The sequence below is a fragment of the Leptosomus discolor genome, chromosome Z, assembly GCF_034619465.1.
Source record: "Leptosomus discolor isolate bLepDis1 chromosome Z, bLepDis1.hap2, whole genome shotgun sequence".
Classification (NCBI taxonomy): domain Eukaryota; kingdom Metazoa; phylum Chordata; class Aves; order Leptosomiformes; family Leptosomidae; genus Leptosomus; species Leptosomus discolor.
The window spans coordinates 32,463,165-32,484,983 of NC_141419.1; the positions used below are offsets into that span (position 1 = coordinate 32,463,165).

The 21,819-nt window shown below is 35.6% G+C and overlaps 1 protein-coding gene across 1 annotated transcript in view; it reads right to left on the reverse strand.

Annotated features, from left to right (window-relative positions):
• FER (FER tyrosine kinase) overlaps positions 1-21,819 on the reverse strand; it is a 166,368-nt gene that overhangs the window by 90,209 nt on the left and 54,340 nt on the right. The window contains exons 9-11 of the mRNA XM_086478933.1: positions 10,521-10,613; positions 4,203-4,406; positions 29-151 (exon numbers count right to left, since the gene is read on the reverse strand). Of these exons, the coding sequence (XP_086335059.1) occupies positions 29-151; positions 4,203-4,406; positions 10,521-10,613 (420 nt within the window). The remainder of the gene's footprint in view (positions 1-28; positions 152-4,202; positions 4,407-10,520; positions 10,614-21,819) is intronic.

The window sequence follows — 21,819 nt, forward strand, 5'->3', positions numbered from 1 at the left end:
AACAGAGTTCTTGGAATGTATGCATTACCTTAACAACAGGATTCAGTAGAACAACACCTGATTTCTTTGTAATAACTTGCTTTGTTGTGTAATGATGTTCTATGAGCTGAGGAATAGTTGGAAACCCAGTTCCTTCAAAACGATACTGATTCTGTATGGAGATAAAAGGACATTGTTTCTTTATAAGCAGTATTTTGAACAAGAAACTGCAAAAGCACATCACCAAGCTTCCCGCACTGGTAACAGAACAAAGAAATGTTCACTTTTACAGAATTAGATTTCTTTCCTGATCAGCTTAATAGCATTTCTACTGAATTAAATGGAATGATAGTTAGGAATATGATAAATTAATAAATGCAAAATTACTGCATCACTTATTTAAAGCAACATGATAAAATTTAATTTAAACTCTTAATTTAAAGAGATAGGAGAGTTAACTTAAAACTCTGACAGAGTGAAATAAAAACATTCTAAACCAGAAAAAACAACACTGATTTCCTAATTACTTAAAGTTCTAAGAATTATAGAAAACAAACTAAAAAATAAACACCTGACAATAAAATAAACAGGAGAAAAGTAACACTGCATTTACAACGTTTGATAAAATGAATAAAGCCTAGGCACAGAGTAGAAGATGCACGAATTGTTTTTAATAAGGAGTATATATCAGAAGAGTCTACAGCAGCTAAAACAAAGCCAGGACATGCATACGTTCATCATAGAGAAGTTGGGCATGACAAAATTCCTCACCCCACTGCTTCACTAATTTATTTCTTTTTATATACATCATTGAACACAATGGAAACAATTAAATGTCTTAATATTTTCTTAGAAGCACGTAACATTTTCTTAGCAATGCCTGCTATGACATATCATTCATCCAGGTCTTAAGGTGAAAAAATATATTTTCATTGCTTATCTTGCCCATACATGTGACATGGAAAAAAATAGTAAAGGAGCGTTTATTTCATCCTCCTGAATGTCTTAAATTATACAGCACTGCAGCTGACTGGGAAACAGGATAAAGTCTTGTGTCTATACAAGACTCAGCAGCTACAGCTAGAGACCTCTTCCCACAAGACAGGAACTGCCATAAGCCAGCCTGACAACAGCAACAATAAACAAGTAGTGCAATTAAAACACCTCAAAGCACAGATGGTGATTCAAGTTCATTTACACAACTGGGCAAAGAAAAACTTTACCACTGGCATGCAGGCTCTTTTCTTTCTAGCCCCCAGGGTTAAATTCCTTGCACAATGCATTCTATGTTTCTCTTCCTTAGGGGTTAAATTATTAACTTCCTGAAACCTGTTATCACAGTTAGTAAAGACAGCTTGGCCATGTCACCTATTTTTAACATTCCTCATTCTCTATCATAAAAACGTTTTCATACTTCAAATATTTTTGTGGTTTATTTTGTTGTTTACCTTCATTCAGTTATTAAATAGTGTGACGAGTAGCACTAGTTCCCACTCCTTTCAAACAAGCTCCCTCATATTTCTGTGCCGATGATCCAAAAAACCCAATGGCCTAAGACTCTCCCAAGCACAATAACCAGTACTACCCAGACCCAGCCACATGCCCATCTGCTGCCATCTATGTAAGACTTTCAGGGAAGACAGTGTCTGATTCTGTGTTTTTATACAGGATCCTGACCATTATTGAGACCACTAACAAATAAAAACTTGAAAATAGCACAGCCTCAAATAAGCAGCAGTGAAAAACAACAGTAGCCTTGAATGACCACGTAAATTTTGATACTTAAAGTTGAATGATGAACTCATTTATCACACACACAGTGTTACTAAGATTAGCCTTTAAAATAATGGTAAAACCAGAGAGAGAAAACACTTATGCAATTAAAGGACCACTGTTAAAACAGGTGTATGTCCCACTCTGCCCTTCAGTACTTAGAATCATAGAATCATTAGGTTGGAATAGACCTCTCAGATCATCAAGTCCAACCGTTGACCTAATACCACCATGCCGACTGAACCATGTCCCAAAGTGCCATATGTATATGTTTTTTGAACACCTCCAGGGATGGTGACTCCACCACCTCCCTGGGCAGCCTGATCCAAGGTTTGACCACTCTTTCAGCAAAGAAATTTTTCCTAATCTCCAATCTAAACCTCCCCTGGGGCAAGTTGAAGCCATTTCCTCTTGTCTCTAACAGGCTTTGTTATTTGAGAGAAGAGACTGACCCCCACCTCATTACAACCTCCTTTCAGGTAGGTGTAGAGAGTGACAAGGTCTCCCCTCAGCCTCCTCTTCTCCAGACTAAACAACCCCAGTTCCCTCAGCTGCTCCTCATAAGACCTGTTCTCCAGACCCTTCACCAGCTTCATTGCCCTTCTAATTCAGAAGAATGAAGAAGAAAATTTGTATACGGAGACCAAGTACACAATCTCTCTTGTTACATGACCATAACAGTCTCATTGTATACTAACTCCTTTTTAGAGCTTAATCAGCTTTTTATATTTTTACAATTAATGCTTTTTCACAATAAATGCAGAAAATTCATCCCATAGAAGGAGTGCATAAGGAGTCCTGCACTTCTGTAACAAAAAAAGTTTTAACTTCTATGATCGTCAAGAGAAGATGAACATAATGCCCTATTACCAAACATACAAGCAGACAGATCCAGTGACCTGATGATGTTTGGACGATCCAAGCTATGCAATATTAAATAATATCAGTCTTACATTTCAAACATAATTCCTAAGAGAAAGTAGGGAATTATGGAACTAAAGAGAGCTTTTCAAAAACTTTTTGTCGAAAAAAAATACAAAAAATAGTCAGCTTACAAGTAGGCCTCAAAGTAATATTTATAAAAGAACTCCTCTCTTTTCACTGATGTGAAAGTCCACTCTACATTTTTTTAAGATCTACTTGCCACATGCGTTGATTTACACAAAATTATTTCGGCCACACCAAGTATACAATGTATATTTATTTCTGCTGCATTGAGATCAGAGAGCTCCAAGCATCTTTTAAGACTCTATGTGTCTAGATATAGGTCATTTATTGTTCTTATTTTCTCATTCAGCATTCTGATACATCAAAATACTGTAAGGCCATAAAATCAAACTAAAATAAACACTGACTTTGTGTAAAGGTTCACTTCTACAAGGAAAAATCTGGGTGAAAATTAATGAAAACTCCAGCTGGACAAGTGTCCATAAGCACTGATCCTACAGAACCCTTCAAACTTCTACAAAGTTTGAAAAATATCACTGCCTCCCATTAAATAGAAATAAACCAGGTACACAATATTGACTTCTGCCAGGCATGCTGCATCAGCTGGGCATTTAGACAGAGGAATTCCCTCAGTGTAAACATTGTTATGCAGCTAAATTTGTGTATTTTTCTGTGTATGGCAGATTTTATTACAAGAGACTGAAATATATTTTGGCAGCCCTACTGAATCAAAACTGAGAATTATTTGATGCTATGTCATACATCAAGAAGAATTTCTAGTAATATTATGAGAACTGTCATATTTTGAACGAGTTTGAAATTCTGAAAGGTAAAAAAAACCCAAATAATGTATTAAGAAGAATAAAAAATACATTGGATAAAGGCATACAAAAATTAACCTACTATCTAAAATGACCACTTTTTCCTAAGTTAGAGCAACAAGGGGATGAGTTCTGGTCCTTTGAAGCATATATGCAACATCTACAAGCATTTGTGTTACAGTGAACAAAACAATATCCATAGGGCTAAAAACAACATAAGCATCTCAGGAATTTCAATTCCCAACTGTATAGAAAGGAACACAGATTATTTTCTTTCCATGAGTGTTTCCATTTTTCAGGAAGATTCAACTGAATCTTTACAGTCTGAATTAAAAGTACACTAATTAGTACCAACTGTGAAAATGTGTTTAAAAATAAATAAATGTACATGCATAACTTAGTAGTAACAAGTTCTGGATTTCAAAACATTTACAGAAATATCTTGACGTTTCAATATAAGATAAAAGATGTTGAATGACCTCGTACTTCCTATTTTTCCTTTGTTCACAAAATGACTGTTTCCCCTGATTTTGGTACTGACAGAAATATTTCCAACAGCTTTCATATTTTCATATAAAGGCTAAAGCCATTTGCAATAGTAAATTCTGTTGAACCGAAATTGTTTAGCTGAAATTATAAACTTCCTAATATTAAATATTCAGTACTATATTAGAGACGTACATCAGCATATTGTATGATAAAGTGTCTCCGTTGTCCATCTGAAAACACAGAAAGGACATATTCACCAGGTTTCCCGTGGCTCTCTCGCACCAAGAAGTCTCCTTGCTGTTTTAACAGCTCCTGGGCTTCTATTCTTGGAATTGCACCATGATACCAGTCTTGCTCAGCCAATGGTTTCTCAGTGGTTGAAATTACATCAAAGAACTTGGGAAAAATATTGAAGAAAAATGTTACTACAACACTATATTTTTAGAGTTTACTTTTACATGAAAAGCATGATAAACAACAATAATTTCTGTTTCTGTATCTACATTATGTATTTCTATTAACAAACAAAACTAAGGCTCTTACATTTATACAAAAGGCATACTGACCACCTTCCTTTCTATAACCCGAAAAATTAATATATAAAAATCAGAATTTTATGGAAATGTCCATAAAACCATATAATATTTTTTACTTGGTCTGCTATTTTTCTAAGCCACACTGACCAACTCTTTCTCACACATTCTGATGTGCAATTAAACTACAATTCAATTCTTTATCCAGACAGAAACTTCTCAGACATAAAAACATAAGAAATCCATTTATACAAAGCATTTGAATTAGATAGTTTTCACAGAATTTACCAATTGCATCCCAAATCAATTAATAGCTCTACAAGACAATTTTCCTAGCATTTACACTGTAGCACAAAATATACACCTCGCTTTAAAGTATAAACTTTAGCATAGAGCTTCTGAAAGAGTAAAGACTGTAAGAAATTACTTTCACTGGCTATAAATGGAAGCTAATGAGTTTTAACCTACAATTTCACATACTAATTTTAACAACCTTACATTGTTTAAGAAAACAGTGGAAAAAACTTTATATTTTGTTCAATGACCATTTCAGATTTACTTGTTATGGCTAGACAAGCCCTTACTTAAGCTGTATGTCATTCAAAATTGTAGTGTCAGAGCTCATAAGAATTCTCACTGCCAGAGTGGTAAAGCTCTCAACAAAGTAACACAGTGTGTACTGGATCGTGAGTTGAACAGATGAATGTGTGCCAGGCAAGCCTGCCGAACTGCATTTTAGATAACAGCACAAAGACCCACATCTAAATTGAACATAATCAAAGAGACACAAAAAAAGCACATGATTCTGAATAAACCACTCCTGCCCTGAATTAACTGCTCTGTCCTGATAAAAAACAGGTTTTTCTTCATACCATCAAGGATGGTATAATATTTCCCTTATGAGGATGAGAAAAGAAAAAGGAAACACTCCGCTGGTGCACGTAAGGGAAAAATTGGACATGGTGCAGCTATGGGCATGGTGGAGGCTATTTGCATGTTTAAGCATTTAGGAGATATTGAAGTTAAGATGACGTAGCTAGCCAAAACACACTAGGAATAATCTCGGACTCTCAGAGTAGGAACAAGCAGACCCAAGAACTTCTTGTTTCCAAGTATCTGTAACTCTAGGACTTTCATACTAAAGTTTCTGGTATTAAAAATGCCTTTGTCTGTGGGTTCCTGGCTGCCTTTCTAAGTTATACCTCAGAAGGTCTCATTTAGTCCAAGATCTTGATGGAAAACTGGGGAACATATTAAAGAGACTGACAGAGCCTCATATTTTCAGACATACACTCTGGGATCTAGAGCCCTAGGCACTTATCAAGGGTAATTTAAGACATGAGATTTGAGGCCAGCACTGCAACCAATAGATTCATCACTAGGAAAGAGCAAGTATGCTCTAGCACAGATTTTGCTCTATTACAGATTCAGAGCTAGGAAGGACTAGGTAAGAAGTAACAACAACTTGAACATAAAGGGCACAGTCAGAGTTTTTAGGAGCAAAAGATATACACCAAGGAACTGTGTTTATCAGCACAGTGAACTACCAAAGCCCAAGATATTGTTTGGCCAATAAGGCAATCATATATTTCATTTTCATCAATAGTTGAGTACATCTCAGATCAGAGCTGTCCACCACTGTTAAATGACACCAAGTCATTTTCTTTCAGAAATTCAAGTCCGAGTCGCTGTTCACATCCAGACCACATGTCAGAATAAAACATCTTAAAAGACTTTATGACAAAGAAAGAGCTTATGGAAGACCAACATAGCATTTTAGACACTGCTAACTACAGTGTTGTTTATGATACTAACATCAATCTTGCCCCCTTTTTAAAATTTGGTTAAACTAATATTTATTACTTTTGAAGGAAACAATGAAAATTCTATGAAGTATCCTCTGCTGATTTTTTTGTACCTTACATTGCCTTTACTTTTTGTCATATACTATAGGGCAGTCATAGTCAAGGTTGTTTCTCTGATGAAACAAGTGGTATTATTAATGTTTTTAGTGTTACTAAAATTGCATTATTTTTATGAACAAGTCTGACTCCAACATATATTCTGTATGATACAATATTCACCCTGACTCACTACAAAAGAAAACAGCAGAAAGACCAGAAAGAATAGTACAAATGCAAGATACATAATCATTTTAATACTGATTTCAACTCAGTTTACTCCACTTAGTGCTAATGTTTCTAGTGCATTTTATAGTTAAAATTAAATGGTTTAAATACAAGAAAGGTTAGTCTTTAAGGAAGACAGAGGAAAGAAAGCTACCTGCACTAAATCAAATTCCCATCTCTTTTCTTTAAACTCCACTGAGTTTAAATATCAGTAAGCAACTTAATATGACTAAGTAGATACCTGAAAAAATGATTTTGCATTTTAGGCCTCAATGTTTTACAGTTTCACCCGCGGGATGAGATCTCTTGCTCATTTGTACGTACACATTTACAAAATCATTTAGTGATTTAACAGCTTATATTAAGAAATATTTTTCTAAGATTTTTGTTGTTAATTTGCCTGGAAGCTAGAAATAAACAAAATCATACAGAAGGAAAGGGACTCACACGGTTGGATTTCTACTCTCCCTCCCAACCCCTCCTTTTTTTTGCCTTTTCTTTTTCCTTCAAGATTTCTACTTATTGCCACATTTTGCTCACGGGTTATTTGGAAACGGGGGGGGGGGGGGGCGGGAGGGGCTGGGGGGGTGCCCTTATATACTTCATCACATTTTTCCTTCTGAGAGGAGGGAAATGCCCTCATAAACTTACCATGCTCCTCATGGACCTAGTACTGTTGTCTTTACTTATTCTGAGAGCCCTTCTCTCTCCCTGTTTAAACAGCCCACTAAACCAGCAGCTTTTCTCCAACAGTAAAATAACGCAGTTCACAGCTGCTGCCCCGATTCGGAAAAAAACTGAGCAAATAACAGTGTATGGTTTCTAACTCCAAAAAACGAGATATTATTCCTGTACTCATGCTGTCATTTAAAAAAAATAATAATGGGAATGATAGATTATTAAACTAATAGCTTACTCAGTATTGTGTTTTCAACATATTCTGAGCTCAAATTTCACATACTTCGTGTTTTCCATTTTTAAGCAAACAAAACATGTTGTCAAGACATTTTTTCTCTCCCAGTGTAAAAGAGAGGCATAGACACAGATGAGAAAGTAAAGCAATAAATTTAGGTTGATAATTTGAGACAATTCCCTATGGAAAATCCTGCCTTTAGCTTCAGTGTATCTGGCTCATTCCCACATGCTAATATAGCATATGAAACCAAAATCAACTCCACCTAGTATCCTATAAACAACAAAAAAGTTATCCTATAAAGAATAGCAGATATCTGTGCCAAGCTCAAACGCCTTGGCACCAAAAATAATAAGGAGAAGGGCAGAAATTGGCTGCATTCATGATGCAACTCATTCAGACTCGTCATTCAGTTCATTCATAGCACTGCATTACAGGTACATGAAAGTTCCTCCTTTTCTTGTGTTTTCTCTCCTCATCTGATTAAACTTATGTCTCTGGCTATTATAGAAAACTGGCTTGCATTTTGTCCAAGAAAAGCCACCTGAATCCCCAACCTTGCTGTTTTCTCTTCAAACTATACTTTTTCCCTATGTTACCCTTTAACTTCTCATTCTCTAAAATATTTAAGTGCCTGTAGTAACAATTAAACTCCTGGCTGCCTATACTTTCCCTACAACTTTCTTCAGAAGACACAAAAAACCCCATTGTTTTCTCTAATTAGACATAAAATTCAACTTCTCCCACCAATTAAATATGGGACAGTGTTTTTAGAATAGCGCTACATTTAAACCAAGACATGGCTCCACATTAAAATTTCCAATATACTTAAATTATATACTATGAAAACAGGTAGTTAATATCACATTTTTAATCTACACTCTATCGGACATTCAGTATCAGTTCTTTTCCTACTCTGCTCTATTTTAAAAAACAAACAAACAAATAAATTCCATTACAAGTTTTAAGTACCAGTTTATACATTTAGCAATAAGCACAGTTATGCAATTGGCATCAGCAAAAAGCCAAGCAGCTGACCACATTAAGAGCTAAGTACTAGTTCATGAAGCAAATTTTAGCTGTATATGCATGGTTAGCTTTTCTAACACACAATCACTAAATCAAAAAACAAAACAAAACTGAAAATTCATTGGTTTATATATTCTGACTTCGAAGCTCATCTAAGTGAGGACACTTGTTACTCAGATTTTACTTTCTGCCTCAAATGACCTAATTCTGATGTTACTTCTCCCTAACTTATTCCAAGGCCTTCAGCAATTCTACCTACCAATCCTACCACATATCTACACCCAGGTTTGCACCAGCTTCCATGGAATTAAGTGATATAGATTGGAATGAAATCAAAATGAGGCACACAGGTTATTTAATATGTCATTTTAATTAAAGTGAAAATTTTGACATTGATTTCCCCCAATGTCATCCTAAATGTTTTATCTTGATCATCCTCTTGAACTTTTTTCTCTTCCAATTTTTCTCTGAAGCAGTTTTAGGTAGCATTTTTAGTTTTAAAAAAAACATTACAAGCTGTCTAACACATACAAACAGACAAAGTTGCAAGCTATGTCTCACCTACACAAAGACCAACGTTCATAGCAATATACATTTCAATATGCTTTTATTATGAAATGTTGCATTTTTACATCAACTAGAAATTTTATAAACCAAAGATCATGATAATGTGAGATTTTCTTTATCTCCAGGGATACTTAAATATTTTAGCTGGGTTTTCCCTATTAATTTTCAAATACGTCATGCAACTTTCACATTTTTCATAGAAAAAGCCTTCCTGTCCTAATTTTATCTCATTATCATATTTATTATTTCATTCCTTTATTGCTATATACAATTTTCCTATGTATACACATGTATGTACACATATATGTATACAAATATATGCATCTGTAATCTTTTCCATGGATTCTGAGTATTTTTTAGCTGAAATAAAATTTACTGGGTCCTTGGATGCAATACTACAGAATAAAATAGAAGGCCCATTCATTCTAAAGTTTTCTCAAAAATACTGTTTTGAACTAATGTTTCAGGTGACAAGATCACAATTAAAAGGCAGATTCAAAAGTTTTAAAATTTCTGCCTAACTTTTGGGGGTTTTTTGATTTTTTTTTCCTTCTTGTTGTTTAGTTTGGTTTTTAACTTGTTTTTTTTTGTTGGGAGGGTTGGAATGATCACATGTTCCACTTCAGTAAAGCACAGGAGGAAGGTTTTCAAGTAAAATCTGACACCTCCTTAAGTAGGTGCTCAAGTATTCTAGCCAGTCTTGCAAGCTTCTTTATGAAACAGAGGTCATACAAAAGCAAAAGAAACAAACAACTTTCTTCATCCATTACAGAACCTGAACAAAAACCAACTAGAAGTAAGAGATATACTCAACAACCATTTTTAGCGGGGACTGAAGGAAAGATGTACAATATCTAATTACTTACATAGTACCAGTTATTGAGAAAGTAGTAGTAGTAATAATAATAATAATGATGATGATAATAATAATAAGCTTACATACTGCTGCCTTTATAACAAATATAGGGAGTATAATTATCACAGCAACGTGTAAAAAATGCATGACCATCTGACCTACCACAGAATATCATAATACACTGCATTTCCACTAAATCAGACTCATTGGGAAGAGTACTCTTAAAAGTTTAGCACCAGTCTGGGAGCTGCAAAGAACATAGAAATTACCTTTTTTTCTTAAAGTGCAAACAAGTTGTTCTGACATACTGTTATGCCACGATATTATGTCTGCTGATCAATTAGAACACGTTTTTATAAAATTATTTTAATATAAATTTCTCTGTGTAGAGGGAAATGCATGATGCTTTAGAAAAAAAAAATCCTTCCTAACCTGTAAAAATAACAGAATGTAGTACAACACTACATTATTGATACTACTTACCGACGATGAGCCCAACATGGATTTTGGAGACCTTATAATTCCAGCTATGGAATGGCGTATAGTATCAAATCTTGAGACTTTGTCCTTCTTGTCCTAAGGAGAAAAAGCAGTATCTCCAGTGAAAACAAGCAAATCAGTATGATAATTGAATTATTGGAGAACGTGGAATGTAGACTCCTAGATTTTACTTAAATAAAAGATAGGGGCTGAGCTTCTACTGGTACAAACCAGTAAGTGTCAACATCAGTGGGATTAAGCTAACTCATATCAATTTAACCACTGACAAATTCTGTAATTCCTTAAGTATTTTGTACAATTATTTTAAGTATCACTATTGTTAACAATAAAGAGAACTGAAATTCTTTTGTGCCCTAAAAACAAAGGACATAATTCTCAGTTCTCCTGGAATATCTATTATTTTAAAAGGACGCTGGTTTGAAAACATCTAATAAAAAAAGCTCACATAATAAACCAAAAATACATATCTACATTATTCTTACTTAATATATGTTTGGGTTTTTTTCCTTTTATGAACATGTTCTTCTCTAACATTACACTATTTGTAAATACTAGTACAAATCAGTGCAAGTTACAGGATCCATTTGCTTTCTGGCACTACCGTAAAACACAGGTGCAACTGCGATCTGGATTTTAAATTCTTTAACAAGAGGGCTCTAACTAGAACACTGAAACAGCCTTTAAGCATCTCCAGTTCAGCAAAAATCAATGTAAATTCCAAGGTGCTCATAACTTGACTTAGTCCAAAGACTGCATATTTCTTAATCTCTGCTTTACCATCAGCTCTCAAAATTAATATCAAAGAATCTTTCAAAAATACAAAAATTTGTATTTTTAACACTGACAAACAGAGTTTATTGATTGTAAATCACCCACAGAAACAGCCAAGGTATTTTAATGAGCATTTACAAAGTAATTAAACCTGAAGCAGATACACATACATTAACAACCTCATTCTAATTAGCTATACATCACCTAAAATGTAAGAAACTGATAACAGAGACAGACTACAACTGTTTGCTCGTGTTATAAAGAAAAATTGCTTCCAAGTCTTGGATGTACACACCTGGCTGAAGAAACTGAAAATCTGATAACATAATAAATGCAGCTTCAGTTTATTCCAGGACTTCTGAATAAGCAACATTCTGTGTACAGAATATACTAGTGTCTGAAAGTTACTCCCAATTACAGTGTAGTTTACAGGATATAGGTTAAACATTATTTTAGCAAAATAAAGCTATTCACTTGGCATCAAAATTCTGCAATGTGCCTTAATTTCTATGCTGTGAAAAAGGAGTGCAAAACCCAGTCAAACAGTCAAAACACTAATAAAGAGTTTATTAGTCACTGAAATACTCATTAACTACATGCCCACTTACCCATCAATAACATTTTTATTCCTTTTATCAGACTCAAGTAATATTGCATGCCAACTAATTTTCTTATAATAAAAAACTCCATGCTGAGTCCTGATTTTCATTTTTATAATATTGAAGAATTAAACTGGCTTCACAAAAAAAGAAAAAAAAATCTCATTAACAATAGGGGGACACTATAGGAGTTTAATTTTGCTTGCATGCTGGGTGTGGAATGATCCATTCATTTTATACATCTCTTCAGAAGTGAACCATGAGATTTAACTGCAATTATATGTATAATTCTTAGATGATGGGAAAAAAATAAGTTACCAAGATGCATGAATTCCACTAGCACGAATTCCACTACACCTCCCCTGAACAAACTCATGAGTTTTCTTTCTATTTTACATTAATAGCGTGCTTATCTAGTGACAAAATCAAACTACAAGTAAGGTTCTACATTCACCAGTTTCTCCTTATCGAAAAATAGTTTTAACAAGAGGGGGTTTTTTCCCACTCAAACTACCAGAAAGACTTATGGACTAGGCCACCAGAGAAGTTTGTTAAACACCACCGAACGATATATAGAGGCTAATAGTCACATTAAATAGGATGAGCATTAAAATGCAGATTTAAGGGATAAACTTTGGCTTTGTTCAAGATGTGCATGCCCTGTTCAAACTGTAATACATTCATTAACACCAGTTACTATTTTCACAGCGCTTTCCCTCTGACATACTGAAGCTACCCTATATCTTACAGCAATGATCATTCACCATTTGTTTGCACAGCAGGCATTATCAAACACATGACAAACACAACTGTAGCCTGTACTGAGTTTGTTTATTCCATTTAAGTATTTTTAGGGCAACCAGAACAAAACTGAAAAGCAGTAACAGTGGTCTTTTACTGTTGTTTTTTTTTTTGCCATTGCCCAGCTGCTGACCACTTTAGAAGGACCCACTAGATCCTGCTGGAAACCAGTTTTCACTGAGAATAGTATATTCACCAGTGTGAAGAGGGTTTTTTAATGCATATTAGGTATAAATTGTTTCCTAAACTAATATAAATATACAACCCAGTTCTATTTTTTCCTGCTTAATAGTCGAAACAATTACCTCAGCACTTTTCAAGAGATGTCACAGCAGAATACAACCACTCTGGCACTCTTAATGTTACTTTCGATTTTTCTCTTCTGACAAGATGCAGAGGAAAAATAAAACTTAAGAACCCAAAAAGAAGCGCAGGATTCACATCAGCTGAAAAACACAAGTGAAGCACTCCCTATTTCGCTTGAGGATATCCTCAGGTGCATCTTAATCTATGATATACAGAAAGCCAAGCTTCTGTGTTTCGTATGTTCACTTCGGTGGATCTTGTGCAATGTGAGGTCTCATCCATTTTAATGAATCTTTCACTAGAATTTATCTTCTATGGTTATGAACTACAACTCCTAAAGTCTTGTGGATAAAAATCTCCCTTTTGCCAGATAGACAATTCTCTCACTGGGCAAAATCACTGTAGATCTTAAGAGTGCATGAAAAATAATACAGTACACCCAGAAGTGTTACACAATCAAAATGACAGGCTAAAAGAATCATATTTGTAACGGTATTTTGAATGGACACAAGCAAGACAAAGCAACAGGATGAAAGATTTTGCTTAAATTGAACCGCGTAACATAAAAGCACAAAAGAGCTTTTTAGCTTCATAAATCCAGAAAAATGTCTCCATCTCAGATGTTATTATAAAAGAAAAATAGTCTATAATCTTTTTAGAAAAATAAGGAAGTAAGAAGCTAGAGAGAGATCTAAGATAAAGATAAAACAGAATTAATGCTTCTGAGGGACAGGCAAATAGTAACACTATCTCTACTGATGAAAAGGTTGAAGATTACCAGTAAGACAGACAGCAGACAATGCAGCATATATTGAATATTGCTAACAACACTAGCCAGACGTGTACAGATAGGCGATATAAATAAGCTGATACTTTAACATTATTCCATTCAAAGGAAGACCACCTAATGAATCAGATACGAACCATCAGCATGGATACAGAAGCTGAATGTGGGCTTGCAAATGAAATTAGAGAACCTTCAGAGGAAATTTAGACAACGCCCCCACTGAAAGAGAAAACACTCTCAGAAGAAAAGGAGATTTCCTTTAGAAGAACATAAACAGTGACACCTAAAAGATGAGCATGATAGCACTTTTTCTGAGATTTGGCTAGGGAACTGGTCCTCAGAGATTTTGATGAAAACTATTTCAGTACAGTACAAGAGCTCTAAGATAAAACCAGAAGGGAGGAATTCCTGGTAGTTATTGCAAATGATATGTTCAATGAACTTACAGATGAAAAAGACATACCGGCCAGTATCTGCCAGAGCAATTAAGATGCTCTCCTTTTTGTAAAGTGAATGCTAGCTTTGTTTCTAGTTTGAAGATACTATTTCCCTGACAAAAAAGGTGCCAGAATACCATTCATCTTAAGGCTTCTAATTTAGATAATGGGTAGAACAAGGAAAATTTTTGCTTTTAGAGGGCTCTTGATGCCTGGCATGAGAATGGAGCTTTGTAATTTATAAGCAAGAATTCTTCAAAGAAGCTTTAGGTAAAATAATTTTCTGAAAATGATCCTCTGCACTAGTCACTTCATCAGTGCACATCAGAAGTTATTTAGAAGAGATCCCAAAAACATGTAATGAACTTAGACTGTGGCAGTAATTCTGGCCTGCCTATTGATGAGTGGATATGCTAACCACAAAATCCTTGTGTGTCTGTTTTATAGGTATTAGCACATACTAAAGGAGATATAAATGCTGATATACATTAAAACCTGAACATACAGGAGAACACGCCTCATGTCCCTGAGGTCTAAGATTTGACTTCAGAAATGAGACTGATCTCATACCTCAAAAGGCTTTTCTTTCTTTTTTTTTTTTTTTCCACATCCATGACAAAACTGGGTATCTCAGAAACCCACAGGTAGAAAAACAGATAAAGAATCATGCTATCTCTACCAAACAAAACAGGGTATTTTAAACTATTAACATGGCACTCACATCCAGAATGAGTTGCTGGCTGAATATGAGCTAATTATTTGAGCTAAGCAGACCATCTATCTTTGCAGTACCTTCCCAGGAATTATAATATGCATTTTCTTAGTTTGCTATCATAGAAATCTAGAATTGGGAGCAGCACTGTGCAGAGCCATGAAGATGTAACACAGAATTATTAAAAATTAAAACATTCAAAGTTAATTAAAAATATCTCAAGTACATGGTGAAACCAATTAAACAACACAGCTATTAAAAAATCATTTTTTGATAAGCTAACATTTTCTGTTTCAAACACAAGTAACACTTTCCAAAGCAGCAGAAATGATGGATAATTGACATACGCATATTGTAAAACACTGCACTGGATGTAAATTAATATTCCATCTTCTGAATTGCAGAGGGTAGCCTGAAAAACAAGACTTAGTGGTGTGAAATTCTAGAACAGCTTTATTTTCTCAGACTAAGGATACTTCCCAGGCCATGCCAGTGGCCTAATGGCCTTTAAGAAAATGAGAATTATAATTCTTCAGAGTATAGCTTTGTCCTCTGAATATCTGTGGCATAAGATCTGCCTTAGCACCGTAAAATGTGATGCTTCTACACGTAGTCGTCATTGAAGGACTTTCCTTCAACAAATTTTTTCCATTGCTTTTTGAATCTATATAAACTATTACAACCCACTGCTGTAGCAACCAGTTGCACAACTTAATTACATGTTTTTGAAGAACACATCTGTCTGCTTGCTTTGAATCTGCCTACTGTGGTTGTTTGGTGGCCTCTGCTTCTTGCTTCTGAAGAGACTGGGAACAACCGTTATTGCCTATGCACTTTCTCCATGTCACCCAACACCTGACACACTGTATACATCTTTATCAATCGCCCTTTCACTCTGCTTTTTCCAGTCTGAAAAGCCCTATTCATTAATTCTACAGAAGCTCCTCCACATATCTGAGCATTATTTTGCCTCTCTGAATCTTCCTACATCAATTTTTTAATTTAGGGACTTGCAAGTAGAAGCGGGTACATGGAGTCAGACTATTCTAGGTGGTAAACAGCAAACGGACAAGCGGCAGCAGACAATTTGCATCAAGGAAAATTCCACTTAGATACTGAAAAAAAAATTCACAGTGAGGACAGTGACCAAATATTGAAACAGGTTTCCCAAAGAGACTTCCATCACTGGAGCCGATAAAACCTCAATTGCAACAAGGCATTGTGCAGCCTGACACAACATCAAAGATGACACTGCTCTAAGCAAGAAGCGGGACCAGATGGTCTCCCTGAGATCTCTTCCAGTTTAAATTATTCTGCAGTTCTATGACATTTGGGAAGCAGGTGTACATCAATTAATACAGTGATGTAATATTTTCTTCTCTATTCGCTGTTCCTTTCCTGGAAATTTCTAGCGTATTTTTTTGTTTTCATCACTAAGTAAATACAGACCTGATACCTTCAGGAATATTTAGACCTTATTTTGAGTGATAACTCAGAGTTCATTACTGGTATATGTGAAATTGTGCACTGTTACTACACTCTGGTCTGCAGGAATGTAATTACACAATATGATGCTAATATTAAAAATATAAAAAATATAAAAAAAAAAAGACTATTAGAAATAAAATGTATAACTGATAACAAGTCAAGGAATTCACTTAACTTACTATCAAAAAATACTTGTTTTATTTCCAAATAAAGTTTTCTGCTCTTGTGTTTACTTATATGCATACAATTACTTATATACCAGACTCTTGAAGTTGTAACACAGGCTAGAAAGTATTTTTTTTGTTTTCAGGGAAACAGCAATATGAAAGAGCATTAAACAAGAGATTGGTGAACTATTTGGAGACAAAAATCGGAAAGCGTTTGGCAGATTTTACTTACGAAAGCACCAGATGTCAGCAAACACTGTGTAAATAAATTAATCTTTAAAAAAGAAGCATGAATTCTATGACTGAACCTTTGCTTTCTTTTTGAATTACAATCTCTCAGAATAGAATGTACAGTTAAGTTGTCAGCACTATGTTTTCTGTTTTAATTAGAGTTTCAGAGGACCAATTTTTCAAGCTACGTATGAAATGTCAGGGAAATGTCACCTTCATCGTTGAAATGATTAGCAAATCTTTCAAACGCACAAATATGTATTAGAGGTCTTTAAGGCAGCAGAGTACCTCTAATGGGGGCTAGCAATAATGTTTTCAGAGACATGGTAGATTTTAATTATTACATACTAAACTGCTTTTTATATTAAAAAAAGATAGGATTTTGATTTCATCTAATTATCATCAAGAATGGCAACTGTGCTCTAGAGAAGAAAATGACTAAATGTACCTAAGCTGAGGCACCAAGATTCTTTCCAATAGCTATTTTTCTAGAAGGAAAAAGTAGACAGACAAAGGTTTTTGCAAGCCAGATAGAGAAGTCCCTGAAATGCAGTAAAGAATTCCTGCTTTGCTTAATGAATGTATCTGTACACCACTAAATCCTAATACACCTCTGTCCGCTGATTGCATTGATTTCAACAAAGGCAATTTAACAAATCAATTCAGACTTCTGAAAGCTTAGAGCCAAATTTAGAATGAATACATATTTTTGAAATATTGTTTACATGCCATTACTTTATGTAACTGGGGAAACACCTAACAGGGAAAACAAAGGCTTCTGTCCTACAAAAATCCCAGGCTGGTATGTAAATGTTCAGATATCAATTGTTTCACTGATTTCAAGAGCACTGTTACTAACCAATAATGCTATTATTAACTGAATGTACAAATATTTTATTAATTCTTACACTATCAGTTTACCAGTTTCAAGTAAACAAAAATGATCACATCTCAGTCTGTAGAGCACTTGCTATAGCTGAAAGGGAAGCACCTGGTCATAATACGATCCTTCTCCTCCTTGGTTGTCATTGCCACATCACAGTAAGAGATCCCCAAATATACACACAAGGCCTCTCTTGCTATAATTCTGTGTAAACTCAGGAGGTTACAACAGGAGAACATAAAACAGACTACACTGAGTGTTCCTAGTTGTATTGCAGTACCTAATGTTCACACAGGCAAGAAAACCTGTGTCTTCTCACATCCTCTGGCAGTTCACCATCCAAAAAAACCAAGCTGATGAAGTAGTTGCTGGTCAAAGTCACCATCTGCCAGGACAAAATCTTCCTCAACATTCAGGCTGTGCTGTTGTTTGAGAAAACCAAGAATCACAACAAGACAAAGACAACTGAACAAACTACGGCCACTGTTCCAGGCAAGAAGTGACGAAAACAACCTGAACCACAGACAAGAATGGATATGAGGTAAGAGCATACAAATTGAATGGCAATGTATTACATTTCTTTAAATACTCTCCCTGTTTCCAAACATTTTCATTTTCCTAAGCCAGATACAATTTTTTGGCCTAGAAACCAGTGTTTATGGTTTGGCAATTACATGTACTAACAATATCAGAATACGCAGCAAATCAGTGAGCTTTCATGAATGTGACTTTAAATTTCAAGAACATAACCATAAATTTAAAGACAACATAAAGCTCAAAATATATTAAAGAAAAAATGTTAAGAGATCACAAAACACGCAAAGCAAACCAACTGTGAGGAAATCTTATACTACCATCATACTATAGTTTGTCAGATGGCTATGGAAAGCATATGCTTTATTAGCTAGAAATACACATGCATCCACAAATCATTTAAAGTTAACAATTCTGAGAAGCATTTTCAATGTAAAAAGGCCAGTTTCATTCTGTATTTTATTACTGTACACATCCAGCTGAAACAGCTTCAGGCGTGTATGACCCAAATTCTGCAGAACCACAGAGAAATACAGTAACGCTAGAACTGCTTCCCCAAAGTTGTTGTCACTATCAACACTATAGCTGTCATTTGATGCGATGAAGTCTTAATCTTCAGTGTGAAATACGTTTTAAAACTGGTTATATACATGCATACATACATGCACATACTCACACAGAGATTGATCTTGCCATCTCCCTTTCAACTTACAAAACAGAAACCAAAACCTGAGCTAGAAGGAAAATTCTTCATAATGGAAGAAATGGATTTGTTTTAAACAGGTTATGCTACATTACTAGTATTTGGAAAACTACACCCCTATTTGACTAATCTGTGATAAAATATCAACTAATTGGTTTTCTTCCACCAAAGATGGACATGAGTGTAGAAAATAAATTCTATGTCCTGATGTTTTCATACACTTCTTTTTTCACAAAAAGTATAATGGCAGACAGTGAGTCGGTTTGGCCCATGTTAAGAAATGACAATATTCCATAATAGCGCTTCCTCAATTGAATGGTAAAGTTTTAGGTGGCCAGTAGATAGCTTAACTTTTAAAAGGTTAACATCCAACTCTTTAAACGGACAAATATTACTTAAGGCCTAATAGGACTTCATTACAACCACTGACCTAATAAAAAGAGGTAGAGTCATCTCAGCTGACCTATGTTCAAGAGAGCCATCAAAACAGGGCAATTTTAACAGACAAAAAATTTGGTGAAAGACAGCTGTATGGGCTAACAATACAAAGCCACAGCTGAAGAACCTCTAGGCTACATTTCACATGAGGCATGAACAATTTTACAGTGCAAGTGGCTGAAGTACTGAACTACACATACAGTGTACTACACAATGAACTCAGCAGATTACACAGATATAAACAAAATTTCCAGGCATTTTTATGTGAGGATCTGGACTGCTGAACATAAAAAGTGCTCCACAAAATGGTCAAAACCCCTCAATTTCTAACGGTCTCTGCAACAGTCAGTAGCTGAAGTAAAGAAATGATGGACATCACCCACAGCTATCACAAGCATGTTGCTGAATTCCTAGAGAGCAGTGTACATGTCAAAGAACGCCACCTAGAACTGGAAATTATCTTTACTAACCACAAACTTAAAGTAACTAAAAGGCCTGCCAGAAATTTGTGTACACGTGTACACCCTGCAGACTGAAAAACACAAACTGCTCTCCTTTTTTCATTACTAGCAAAAACCTGTGTCCTGGTTATTTTAAACCTCCAAAATTCCAGATAGGGAGCCAAGCCACATTTCAGCATTAACTGTTTCCAGTCCTTTATTTCTGATCTGCATAGGCAAAGCTCCTCTGGTCCCACTGACTACAATGGCATCAGTATCCTGATGAAACATGATCTCATCAAGCAAATCTGTCTGGCAGTTTGTAGGGAGGGGATTAGAAGGCAGCAAAGAGAAAAATTACAGCTATGAGCTACAAGCAGGTGAATTATTGCTGCCATGGAGACTAGCCAAAAGATGTTCCAGAAAAATACAGGGAATACAGAGCAAAGGTAAGCGGTCAATGAAAAGGACGGTTTGGGGTGTTCTTCCTAGAGATACTGAAAACAAAGTTTCACCTGTCCTCAACTTGAGCAAAGGTTCCCTCCAAAAGGAGATTTTCTAAGGACTGCATCTCTTTAGAGTTCAGCATTTTGTATCCAATAGAGAATACATGGATAGACAAGTGAAGCAACTAACTGGATGCTGTACCAGCTGCATAAAGTGAAAACTGAAGCTACAGGAGCAAGCAGTCTGTGCACCAGCCAACAAAGCAGAGCACTGTGCCAAGTGGGGGTTATGTAGCCCAAAAGATACCCAAATACAGTATTTATAAACACAGCACGAACTGAATCCAGCATGCTGTTAGTGACTGTGCTTAGCACACAGGTCAATTACTTTAATTAGAATGCATTACTCAGTAACAGAAGGAATGACATAGTCTTTCCAGATCTCATTAAATATATATTCAAAAAGCTGCAGTTTGGATTTGGTTGCTTTTTAGTCACAGACTCATTCAGTAACATCTGCTAAAGAAACATGTCTAACAAATCTTGTGGTGGAGTACAGATTTTAGGCACTTAAGCCCAAGAAAGTCTGGTCTCTGGAAAAGGATTAGAGGCACTAAAGCAGCTATACCCTGAACTGCCAACAGCTGCTAGGGGAACAGTGGTCAGAAGCCAGGAAGGCCAAAAGAAGGAAGGAACAGAGAACAAGAACAACCTCTCTATATTGCATGACCCTGAAATCCACAAGTAACCATAAGTCCTTCCAGGGTTCACAAGACACCAGGGACTAAATATTCAATAGCTGCAGAGTCCCAAGCTGTAGGCAGGAACACACAACCCAACTTTAGCCTAGGTCCATGCCAAGCTACAGAAGACAGTACTCCATCAGGACAGGGGAACCCCCAAGTTTTCCCCTAACCTCAAAGGAAGTCCCCAGAGGCAAATTAAGAATGCGGTCTTCCCAGCCACCCGCTACATGAACTCACTAGAGTTGCACTGTCCAGAAGTTTACTAACATACTGTTCTGATGAGTTTAAGGTAACATTTATTGGATTCTGCCCTCTCCACACTGCTACCCAAAAACTGACACATACCAATGAAGATTGCTCTTATGGCTCATTGACTGGCTCTAACTGACTTATTGACCGGGTTTAATGAAGGCACCCTGGCAATTACTACGTCAAGCAATGTGAAATAGCATTACACGTGTTAGGTGATCTGACAGGATATAAAGCCTTTTTCTTGCCCCAATACACAGTGTTATTAAACATAGATGGGTGATTGTATCCTGTTTCAAAAATCACATTGTGAGAGGATGCATTTGTTTTATCACAGTAAAACAAAGCTTCATGGAGTTAACCCCAAACAGCTTCAGTCAGATGGGACAGAACAGGTTATTAGCCAGATCCACATTTATGTTAGGCATATTAAAGAATAAAACTGATCCTTAAATAACCAGAAAGATTTTGTAGTAAGACTAGATTCATATTTGATCAGCTATTTCTGTTTGACAGCTAGTACAGTCAGAATGTGATTTTTCC